General features: G+C 44.7%; 2 protein-coding genes across 9 annotated transcripts in view; one reads left to right on the top strand and one right to left on the bottom strand.

Moving 5' to 3' along the window:
- Window positions 1-12,315, bottom strand: part of LOC120043725 (gastrula zinc finger protein XlCGF57.1-like) — a 714,153-nt gene that overhangs the window by 599,025 nt on the left and 102,813 nt on the right. The gene's annotated exons all lie outside the window — the stretch shown is intronic.
- LOC120043715 (brain-specific angiogenesis inhibitor 1-associated protein 2-like) overlaps window positions 1-12,315 on the top strand; it is a 146,755-nt gene that overhangs the window by 94,233 nt on the left and 40,207 nt on the right. For all 8 annotated transcript variants that reach the window (XR_005476501.1, XM_038988273.1, XM_038988269.1 and 5 more), the window contains exons 4-6: window positions 56-117; window positions 2,394-2,465; window positions 10,561-10,698. Coding sequence is in view for 7 of the 8 variants with exons in the window: in XM_038988273.1 (XP_038844201.1) it covers window positions 56-117; window positions 2,394-2,465; window positions 10,561-10,698 (272 nt within the window). In the remaining variant the exon portion in view is untranslated. The remainder of the gene's footprint in view (window positions 1-55; window positions 118-2,393; window positions 2,466-10,560; window positions 10,699-12,315) is intronic.

Here is a 12,315-nt window from a genome sequence, read left to right as displayed (position 1 = left end):
CCCTGTCTGTAGTGAGGGATGTTTGTTGACATCTGCTCTGTGTGTTTCTCTTTAGGGGACGTGCTGTTTCAGATGGCGGAGGTCCACAGACAGATCCAAGTACAGCTAGAGGAGATGGTGGGTATATGAACCTTCATAAGGACTTTATGACACAATCATAAGCAGATTGCTAGAGGAGATGGTGTACTGTAGGAATAGAGGTCAATTAACTTTGATTTAAATGCTGAGCTGTAGTCTAAGAACAGCATTCTCATGTAGGTGTTCCTTCTGTCCAGGTGGGAAAGGGCAGTGTGGAGTAAAGTAGAGATTGCGTCATCTGTTGGGGAGGTATGCACATTGGAGTGGGTCCAGGGTGTCTGGGATGATGGTGTTGATGTGAGCAATGACAAGTCTTTCAAAGCATTTCATGGCTACAGATGTGAGTGCTACGGGGCGATAGTCATTTAGACAGGTTACCGTGGTGTTGTTGGGCACAGGGACTATGGTGGTCTGCTTGAAACATGTAGGCATTACAGACTGGGTCAGGGAGAGGTTGAAAATGTCAGTGAAGACACTTGCCAGCTGGTCAGCGCATGCGCCGAGTATGCATCATGGTAATCCGTCTGGCCCTGTTAATGTTAACCTGTTTCAAGGTCTTACTCACATTGGCTACGGTGAGCGTGATCACACAGTTGTCTGGAACAGCTGGCTCTCATGCATGGTTCAGTGTTGCTTGCCTCGAAGCGCGCATAGAAGGTATTTAGCTCGTCTGGTAGGCTTGCGTCACCGGGCAGCTCGTGGCTGGGTTTCCCTTTGTAATGCGTGATAGTTTGCACGCCTTGCCACATCTGACGAGCGTCAGAGACAGTTTAGTAGGATTTGATCTTGGTCCTGTATGGATGCTTTGCCTGTGATGGTTTGTCAGAGGGTGTAACGTGATTTCTTATGTGTCCGCATTAGTGTCCCTCTCCTTGAAAAAGCGACAGCTCTAACCTTTAGCTCAGTGCGGATTTTGCCTGTAATCCATGGCTTCTGGTTGGGATATGTACGTACGGTCACTGTGGAGTCGACGTAGTCGACACATTTATTAATGAAGCTGGTGATTGATGTGGTAAACCTCTCAATGCCAATGGATAAATCCCAGAACATATTCCAGTCTGTGCTAGCAAACAGTCCTGTAGCTAAGCATCCGCTTCATCGGACCACTTCTGTATTGCACACGTCACTGGTACTTCCTGTTTGAGTTTTTGCTTGTAAGCAGGAATCAGGAGGATAGAGTTATGGTCAGATTTGACAAACGGAGACCGACGGAGAGCTTTGTATGCGTCTCTGTGTGTGGAGTAAAGGTGGTCTAGAGTTTCCGCTTCTGGTTGCACAGGTGACATGCTGGTAGAAATTAAGTAAAACAGATTTCAGTTTTGCTGTAAATAAATCGCCGGATTCTCGAGTGGGCCAGTGGTCTAAGGCACTGCATCGCAGTTGATAGCTGTGCCACTAGAGATCCTGGTTCGAGTCAGGCTCTGTTGCAGCCAGCCGCAACCGGGAGACCCATGGGGCGGCGCACAATTGGCCCAGGTTAGGGGAGAGTTTGTCCTTGTCCCATTGCGCTCTAGCGACTCCTGTGCTGGGCCGGGAGCATGCACGCTGACACGGTCACCAGGTGTACGGTGTTTCCTCCGACACATTGGTGTGGCTGGCTTCCGGGTTAAGCGGGCATTGTGTCAAGAAGCAGTGCGGCTTGGTTGGGTCGTGTTTCGGAGGACGCGTGGCTCTCGACCTTCGCCTCTCCCGAGTCCATACGGGAGTTGCAGCGATGAGACAAGACTATAACTACCAATTGGATACCATGAAATTTGGGAGAAAAAGGGGTAAAAGTAAAAAATTCGAAAATAAAATCACCGGCCAATAGGAGCGCCGCCTCTGGGTGAGCATTTTCTTGTTTGCTTAGGGGAGGGTTTGTGTTATACAGCTCGTTGAGTGCAGTCTTAGTGCCAGCATCGGTTTGTGGTGGTAAATAGATGGCTACGAAAAATATAGATAAACTATTTACCGAGAGAGTTTAAGGTCTACAGCTTATCATGAGGTATTGTAATTCAGGCGAGCAGAACCTGGAGACTTCCATAATATTGGAGATTGCACACCAGCTGTTGTTAATAAAGACACACGCCCCCTCCCCTGAGCTTACCCGACGCTGCCGTTCTGTCCTGCCGATGTATAGAAAAAACAGCTATTGTAAAACCAGCATTATAAGCATGTATTTGTGTTAATATAAGGCTTACAATAGATTATGTTCCTCTATATGATCACATGGTCAGGATGATCACCTGGTCCTAAGTCTGTTCTGTTGTGAGAGTGATGTCACCATTAACCCTGTGCTTCTCTACACCCCTCCATCTCTCCATCTGTCCATGCAGCTGAAGTCTTTCCACAACGAGCTGCTGTCTGAGCTGGAGAAGAAGGTTGAGCTGGATGCTCGTTACCTGACGGTGAGCATCTGACTAAATGGCTGAACCACACACACACACACACACACACACACACCCACACACACACCCACACCCACACCCACACACACCCACTAGGGCTGTGACGATATCAGTATTGCAATATGTTTTTACATGCCAAAAATGAAAAGACACAGCAGATTTAACTCTTTGTTCCTTTTAAAAACCTGCTGTAGAATATTGTGTGCTGTAGCTTGAGGAAAATACAGGACTCTGGATGACAACATAATGATGTTTGTTTCCAACATTAGGGCTGTTTTCCTTAAAGAAGTTAAATCCGCTTTGTTTTCTGTTTCCTTCCCAAGATACTAACGGTTATCATCCCGGCCCAAACACACAAACACACTCTGCGTCTGAACTAGAGGTCGACCAATTAATCGGAATGGCCAATTAATCAGGGCCGATTTCAAGTTTTCATAACAATCGGAAATCGGTATTTTTGGACACCGATTTGGCCGATTTGAAAAAATATATATATATATGTTATATATTTTTTTAGACCTTTTATTTAACTAGGCAAGTCAGTTAAGAACACATTCTTATTTTCAATGACGGCCTAGGAACGGTGGGTTAACTGCCTTGTTCAGGGGCAGAACGACAGATTTTTACCTTGTCAGCTCGGGGATTCATTTTTGCAACCTACCGGTTACTTGTCCAACGCTCTAACCACCTGCCTTACATTGCACTCCACGAGGAGACTGCGTGGCAGGCTGACTACCTGTTACGCGAGGGCAGCAAGAAGCCAATGTAAGTTGCTGGCTAGCATTAAACTTATAAAAACAATGAATCTTCACATAATCACTAGTTAACTACACATGGTTGATATTATTACTAGTTTTTGTAGCGTGTCCTGCGTTGCATATAATCGATGCGGTGCCTGTTAATTTCTCATCGAATCACAGCCTACTTCGCTAAACGGGTGATGATTTAGCACTGTTGCACCAAACCTAACCATAAATATCAATGCCTTTCTTTAAAATCATTACACAAGTATATATTTTTAAACCTGCATATTTAGTTAATATTGCCTGCTAACATGAATTTCTTATAATTAGGGGAATTGTGTCACTTTTTGTGCGTTCCGTGCAAGCAGTCAGGGTATATGCAGCAGTTTGGGCCGCCTGGCTCGTTGCAAACTGTGTGAAGTCCATTTATTCCGAACAAAGACCGTAATTAATTTGCCAGAATTGTACATAATTATGACAGCATTGAAGGTTGTACAATGTAACAGCAATATTTAGACTTAGGGATGCCACCCGTTAGATAAAATACGGAACGGTTCCGTATTTCACTGAAATAATAAACGTTTTGTTTTTGAAATGATAGTTTCCAGATATGACCATATTAATGACCAAAGGCTGGTATTTCTGTGTTTATTATATTATAATTAACTCTATGATTTGATAGAGCAGTCTGACTGAGAGGTGGTCAGCAGCAGCAGGCTCGTACGCATTCATTCAAACAGCACTTTCTTCCGTTTTGCCAGCAGCTCTTAGCAATGCTTCAAGCATTGAGCTGTTTATGCCTACTTCAAGCCTATCAACTCCCGAGATTAGGCTGGTGTAACCGATGTGAAATGGCTAGCTAGTTAGCGGGGTGTGCACTAATAGCGTTTCAATCGGTGACGTCACTCGCTCTGAGACTTGGAGTAGTTGTTCCCCTTGCTCCGCGGCTTTTGTGGAGCGATGGGTAACGATGCTTCGAGGGTGGCTGTTGTCGATGTGTTCCTGGTTCGAGCCCAGGTAGGGGCGAGGAGAGGGACGGAAGCTATACTGTTACACTGGTAAAACTAAAGTGCCTGTAAAAACATCCAATAGTCAAAGGTACAGTGGGGAGAACAAGTATTTGATACACTGCCGATTTTGCAGGTTTTCCTACTTACAAAGCATGTAGAGGTCTGTAATTTTTATCATAGGTACACTTCAACTGTGAGAGACGGAATCTAAAATAAAAATCCAGAAAATATCATTGTATGAGAGGCTTCTTAAAGAAAAACTAACAGGTCTGTGAGAGCCGGAATTCTTACTGGTTGGTAGGTGATCAAATACTTATGTCATGCAATAAAATGCCAATTAATTACTTAAAATCATACAATGTGATTTTCTGGATTTTTGTTTTAGATTCCATCTCTCACAGTTGAAGTGTACCTATGATAAAAAATGACAGACCTCTACATGCTTTGTAAGTAGGAAAACCTGCAAAGTCGGCAGTGTATCAAATACTTGTTCTCCCCACTGTATATGAAATACAAATGGTATAGAGAGAAATAGTCCTATAATTCCTATAATAACTACAACCTAAAACGTCTTACCTGGGAATATTGAAGACTCATGTTAAAAGGAACCACCAGCTTTCATATGTTCTCATGTTCTGAGCAAGGAACTTAAACGTTAGCTTTCTTACATGGCACATATTGCACTTTTACTTTCTTCTCCAACACTTTGTTTTTGCATTATTTAAACCAAATTGAACATGGTTCATTATTTATTTGAGGCTAAATTGATTTTATTGATGTATTATATTAAGTTAAAATAAATGTTCATTCAGTAGTGTTGTAATTGTCATTATTACAAATAAATAAATAAAAATCGGCCGATACCGATTTTTGGGTCATCCAATAATCGGTATCGGTATCGGCGTTGAAAAATCATAATCGGTCAACCTCTATTTTGAACAGCTACTCTTTCACCTACTGTCCCCCGTCGGCACCACAGTTATTCAGACCACAGTTATTCAGACCATGTCAGACTTTCACCTACTGTCCACCGTCAGCACCACAGTTATTCAGACCATGTCAGACTTTCACCTACTGTCCCCCGTCAGCACCACAGTTACTCAGACCATGTCAGACTTTCACCTACTGTCCCCCGTCAGCACCACAGTTATTCAGACCATGTCAGACTTTCACCTACTGTCCCCCATCAGCACCACAGTTATTCAGACCATGTCAGACTTTCACCTACTGTCCACCGTCAGCACCACAGTTACTCAGACCATGTCAGACTTTCACCTACTGTCCCCTGTCAGCACCACAGTTATTCAGACCATGTCAGACTTTCACCTGCTGTCCCCCGTCAGCACCACAGTTATTCAGACCATGTCAGACTTTCACCTACTGTCCCCCGTCAGCACCACAGTTATTCAGACCATGTCAGACTTTCACCTACTGTCCACCTACAGCACCACAGTTATTCAGACCATGTCAGACTTTCACCTACTGTCCCCCGTCAGCACCACAGTTATTCAGACCATGTCAGACTTTCACCTACTGTCCCCCGTCAGCACCACAGTTATTCAGACCATGTCAGACTTTCACCTACTGTCCACCATCAGCACCACAGTTATTCAGACCATGTCAGACTTTCACCTACTGTCCACCATCAGCACCACAGTTATTCAGACCATGTCAGACTTTCACCTACTGTCCACCATCAGCACCACAGTTATTCAGACCATGTCAGACTTTCACCTACTGTCCACCTACAGCACCACAGTTATTCAGACCATGTCAGACTTTCACCTACTGTCCACCTACAGCACCACAGTTATTCAGACCATGTCAGACTTTCACCTACTGTCCCCCGTCAGCACCACAGTTATTCAGACCATGTCAGACTTTCACCTACTGTCCCCCGTCAGCACCACAGTTACTCAGACCATGTCAGACTTTCACCTACTGTCCCCTGTCAGCACCACAGTTATTCAGACCATGTCAGACTTTCACCTACTGTCCCCCGTCAGCACCACAGTTACTCAGACCATGTCAGACTTTCACCTACTGCCCCCCGTCAGCACCACAGTTATTCAGACCATGTCAGACTTTCACCTACTGTCCCCTGTCAGCACCACAGTTATTCAGACCATGTCAGACTTTCACCTACTGTCCCCCGTCAGCACCACAGTTATTCAGACCATGTCAGACTTTCACCTACTGTCCCCTGTCAGCACCACAGTTATTCAGACCATGTCAGACTTTCACCTACTGTCCACCTACAGCACCACAGTTATTCAGACCATGTCAGACTTTCACCTACTGTCCCCCGTCAGCACCACAGTTATTCAGACCATGTCAGACTTTCACCTACTGTCCCCCGTCAGCACCACAGTTACTCAGACCATGTCAGACTTTCACCTACTGTCCCCCGTCAGCACCACAGTTACTCAGACCATGTCAGACTTTCACCTACTGTCCCCCGTCAGCACCACAGTTATTCAGACCATGTCAGACTTTCACCTACTGTCCCCCGTCAGCACCACAGTTACTCAGACCATGTCAGACTTTCACCTACTGTCCCCCGTCAGCACCACAGTTATTCAGACCATGTCAGACTTTCACCTACTGTCCCCCGTCAGCACCACAGTTATTCAGACCATGTCAGACTTTCACCTACTGTCCCCCGTCAGCACCACAGTTATTCAGACCATGTCTTTGCCAAAGTGTTTGGTGTTCTTACTCTGGACCTCCATTTAAACAGTAAGGCTCCTTTTCCCGAAAATGAAGCTTTAGAGAAAACAACTCTAGGATATTTAGAAACTACATAACCAATAAGCAAAGAGAAAATTACAACCTAACATTTCCTGCAGCATGCATTGAAGTCTGAAGCAGCAGGAGTGATATACTTAGAATGAGTGGGCTGTGAGCGGGCTGCAACTAGCCAACTCCATGTGGAGGAGCAGCAGTGTGTCTGTGCTGCAGGTTAGGGGGATGAGGTGGTGTTGTCATCATCATACACCATTGTACTAGCTGTAGCATTAGACTGTTGGTATGCTAGCTGTAGCATTAGACTGTTGGTATGCTAGCTGTAGCATTAGCCTGTTGGGTATGCTAGTTATAGCATTAGACTGTTGGGTACACTAGCTGTGGCATTAGCCTGTTGGGTACACTAGCTGTAGCATTAGCCTGTTGGGTACACTAGCTGTAGCATTAGCCTGTTGGGTATGCTAGCTGTAGCATTAGCCTGTTGGGTACACTAGCTGTAGCATTAGCCTGTTGGGTATGCTAGCTGTAGCATTAGCCTGTTGGGTACACTAGCTGTAGCATTAGCCTGTTGGGTACACTAGCTGTAGCATTAGCCTGTTGGGTACACTAGCTGTAGCATTAGCCTGTTGGGTACACTAGCTGTAGCATTAGCCTGTTGGGTACACTAGCTGTAGCATTAGCCTGTTGGGTACATTAGCTGTAGCATTATCCTGTTGGGTACACTAGCTGTAGCATTAGCCTGTTGGGTATGCTACGCCAGGGTTCCCCAACTGGCGGCCCGCAGGGTTTCTATCTGAGCCCAAAAAAGTAGTATATATTTTTTATTTTATTATTCTTTATTTTTAAATGTTCATTGTTGGACATACTGTAAGACTGTAAAAACACCAGAAAATCATCTCCAAGTGATTTTATTTGAAGAAATCTGTTCCCCAAGTATTCCCATGCATAATAGAGACACGTGATCCTATACAAATGTAAGCAAGGTTTCTGTCTGTTTCTCTGTGTGGACATCCAGATTTCCCTCCAGCAGCCCTCTCCTATTCATAGCTTGTTTGTCTCTGTTCTGTCCGGCAGTTTGTGGTCTGTCTTTCTTAGAATTCTATTATTATTTTTAAGTCAAATGTTGTTTTTTTCTTCTCTGTCACACTGTTCTGTGGGCAACAGTGTGTACCTCCCAGTGTGTACCACCCTATTCCCTATGTGGTGCACTACTGTTGACCAAGATCAATAGGGTTCTGGTTAAAAGTAGTGCACTGTATAGGCAATAGGATGCCATTTGGGATGCGACCAGTAAGTGTTCTGGGAACTCTTATGAAACCGGGTTCAAACCAAACCCTGCCAGTAGCTGATGTTAAATATGCCTCATTCTGTAGTAACTGGAGGCTATTCCCACAATGAACCTCTGTGTTTTAATGCCGCTATAGACCCATCAGAGATGTTTCTGTTCCTTTACACTGATAAGAGATCAACGATCAATTGGTTCACTAATCCTCTGATGCTTATTCTTTTCAATAGGAAAACACCACACACACACACACACACACACACACACATAGAAAAACACTTTTCCTTTCTTAATGCCATCTGTCAAACAAGCCAGAGTCCTCATACATTATCATCCATCTCGAATGGCACCCTATTCCCTATATAGTGCACTACTACCCTATGGGCTTTCATTAAAAGTAGTGGACTATCTAGGGCCCTCAAACTCAACTCTGGACCTTGAAGCCAGTTCCACTACTTTTTTCCCATTGTTCCCCTCTAATCAGGCACTGACTTAGACCTGGGACATCAAGTGGATCTAGTTAATTATCAGGTAGGACAGAAAACCAGCGGGCTCTGTACCTCGTAGGGTAAGAGTTGACTACCCCTGGTGTAGGGAATAGGGTGCCATTTGGAAGCTAGCCTTAGACTGCTGTTCTGGGTATTAAAATGCCATCCATTCACAGTAATGAATTCCTTTTTAAAAAATGGCATCAGCGATAATAGCAATGGTTTTGCTTTGTGAATTATTAATGTTGCTTGCGAGTCATTTCAGGAAAACCAGACATTTTCCATCAGGAAGGAAACGTGTTGTAGCTACAGTTCCTCCCCATGGAGGAATCTCTCTCTCACTCACTCACTCACTCACTCACTCACTCACTCACTCACTCACTCACTCACTCACTCACTCACTCTCTCACTGACTTATACTCAGACAAAATCCCACTCATTTACCAGGCCTGCATTTTTAGAGCATCTTCTTGGTATATCTGAAAAGGGGTAAACAACATGGGGGTAAACAACATGGGGGGTAAACAACATGGGGGTAAACAACATGGGGGTAAACAACATGGGGGTAAACAACATGGGGGGTAAACAACATGGGGGGTAAACAACATGGGGGGTAAACAACATGGGGGTAAACAACATGGGGGTAAACAACATGAACAAATAAAAGCCACCTGAAGACCTCGTCCCTTTTCCCACTACGAGACATGAAGGAAGTCTGAGGAACGGGGTGGCCAAAGAGATTTCTACTTTTCACATTACACCCTTGCCTTACCTTTTCGTTGTGGCTTGGTCCGCAGCTCAAATTGAGCATAAATATCAATATCACAGGAGCCACTAGCCAGTAAGCACAAACAATTCAACAATGACACACTTTTATTCTAAAACATATTACACTATTGAATAATGCAACATTTCACAAGTATGTATGTGCAGGCAATTAAAGGGTTTATTGTCTCGTTTGTAGGCTACACGTTACATTTTGTTATCAAGACCAAAGCAGAGTTGCTATAGCAGCGAGTCTTCATCAAGTTCCGTTTGCCTGTCAGAAATGAACGATTCATCCTCTCATACCAATATAAAGTACATTAGGCTTACTTTACAACAAACCAGGCTTCCTTGACTTATCTCTCTCGCGCTCTGTCTGAAAAATGATTACTTGACCAGCATTTTACAACCGCTCTCAATCACTCACAGATGATGTCAGGGCTTGGACAAGTCCCTGAAATGCTGAACGGTTGAACAGGAAAATTTACCATAGATTACCAATCCGCTGGACAAAGTTCCCATATAGATTGCTAGTTGGAGACCAGTACAAAGTCCACATTATCTCTATTCATTAAAGGTGTCTCCCAAAGTTGAATCACATGTGTTAGTCATGGAATAGATCAGATTACTGGATCTGGCTAGGGTGGGAGTGGGAGATAACGTATTAAAGTTCATGTGAGGGAGGATCTGAACACACACACACACACACACACACACACACACACACACACACACACACACACACATCATGGTAATCCTGATTAGCCCTCCCATAATGGTCTGTCTCCAGCACTGCCACATGATAGACAGCTGTTGCGATGTGCTCAGACAGATAAGATGACAGGGCTTCAGGAGGCTAATAGATAGTTCCCACAGGGCCTTAGAGAGACAAGCTTTTGTCCAGCTCTAAAAGGGCAGCTTGTTACATACTCTATGACAGATCGATATAGGGTGACATTGCCCCCTAGACACTGACCTAAGGTAAACTCTAAAAGGGCAGCTTGTTCTCCCCATTGCTGATAAACTAACTTTCTGTGTGCTCTCTCCTGCCCCCTTCAGGCTGCGTTGAAGAAGTACCAAGTGGAGCACAAGAGTAAGGGAGAGAGTCTGGAGAAGTGTCAGGCTGAACTGAAGAAACTCCGCAGGAAGAGCCAAGGCAGCAAGAACCCCTCCAAGTACGGAGAGAAGGAGATGCAGGTCAGTCTCTATGGAAGGGCCGACACGGACGGACGCATACATACACACACACACGGCTACACGCATGGACGCACGCACACGCGGACAGACACATGGACACACGGCTGCTCTCTCTCACTCACTCACTCACTCACTCACTCACTCACTCGCTCACACAAGCAAGGGATAAAGGGGTCAACACACTTTTACTCACCTCAGGACCAGATCTGTTTGTGCCATCTTGGCTACCTTTAGATGGTTTGTTGGTAATACATCTCCACCAGGCTGATGGACAGCTTTAGATGGTTTGTTGGTAATACATCTCCACCAGGCTGATGGATAGCTTCATATGGTTAGTTGGTAATACATCTCCACAAGGCTGATGGATAGCTTTAGATGGTTAGTTGGTAATACATCTCCACAAGGCTGATGGATAGCTTCATATGGTTAGTTGGTAATACATCTCCACAAGGCTGATGGATAGCTTCATATGGTTAGTTGGTAATACATATCCACCAGGCTGATGGATAGCTTTAGATGGTTAGTTGGTAATACATCTCCACCAGGCTGATGGATAGCTTTAGATGGTTAGTTGGTCATACATCTCCACATGGCTGATGGATAGCTTTAGATGGTTAGTTGGTCATACATCTCCACATGGCTGATGGATAGCTTTAGATGGTTAGTTGGTAATACATCTCCACCAGGCTGATGGACAGCTTTAGATGGTTAGTTGGTAATACATCTCCACCAGGCTGATGGATAGCTTTATATGGTTAGTTGGTCATACATCTCCACAAGGCTGATGGATAGCTTTAGATGGTTAGTTGGCAATACATCTCCACCAGGCTGATGGATAGCTTTAGATGGTTAGTTGGTAATACATCTCCACCAGGCTGATGGATAGCTTTAGATGGTTAGTTGGTCATACATCTCCACAAGGCTGATGGATAGCTTTAGATGGTTAGTTGGTCTGATGGATAGCTTTAGATGGTTAGTTGGTAATACATCTCCACCAGGCTGATGGATAGCTTCATATGGTTAGTTGGTAATACATCTCCACCAGGCTGATGGATAGCTTTAGATGGTTAGTTGGTAATACATCTCCACCAGGCTGATGGCTAGCTTTAGATGGTTAGTTGGTAATACATCTCCACCAGGCTGATGGCTAGCTTTAGATGATTAGTTGGTAATACATCTCCACCAGGCTGATGGATAGCTTCATATGGTTAGTTGGTAATACATCTCCACCAGGCTGATGGCTAGCTTCATATGGTTAGTTGGTAGTACAGCTCCACCAGGCTGATGGCTAGCTTGAGATGTAAATACTGTATTTTCATTATGCTGATTAGATGCACCCAGGGCCAGGACTGAGGGTGGAGAGTATTGGAGAACCGTGGACACAGTACTGCTCTGCCCTGAGTGGGCAGGGAGAGAGAGGACACACAGGAAGTAAGAAAACAAACTGTTTACTTGTCCTGTTTTGAAACCCTCACTCAGTTTTTTTTCTGTATGTGTGTGTTACTCTGGCATGTATCAGTGATTGAAACACTCTGCTCAGGTCCCCTGTTACTGTAGCTCAGCCCACAGGGTTGGGCTGAACGCTCTGTAAAAGCAGGTCTGGTAGCTGTAGCAGGT

This window comes from Salvelinus namaycush, chromosome 3 (genome assembly GCF_016432855.1).
Source record: "Salvelinus namaycush isolate Seneca chromosome 3, SaNama_1.0, whole genome shotgun sequence".
Lineage (NCBI taxonomy): Eukaryota > Metazoa > Chordata > Actinopteri > Salmoniformes > Salmonidae > Salvelinus > Salvelinus namaycush.
The sequence above is the reverse complement of the archived record's forward strand: the minus strand, read 5'-3'. Positions and strand labels throughout refer to the sequence as shown.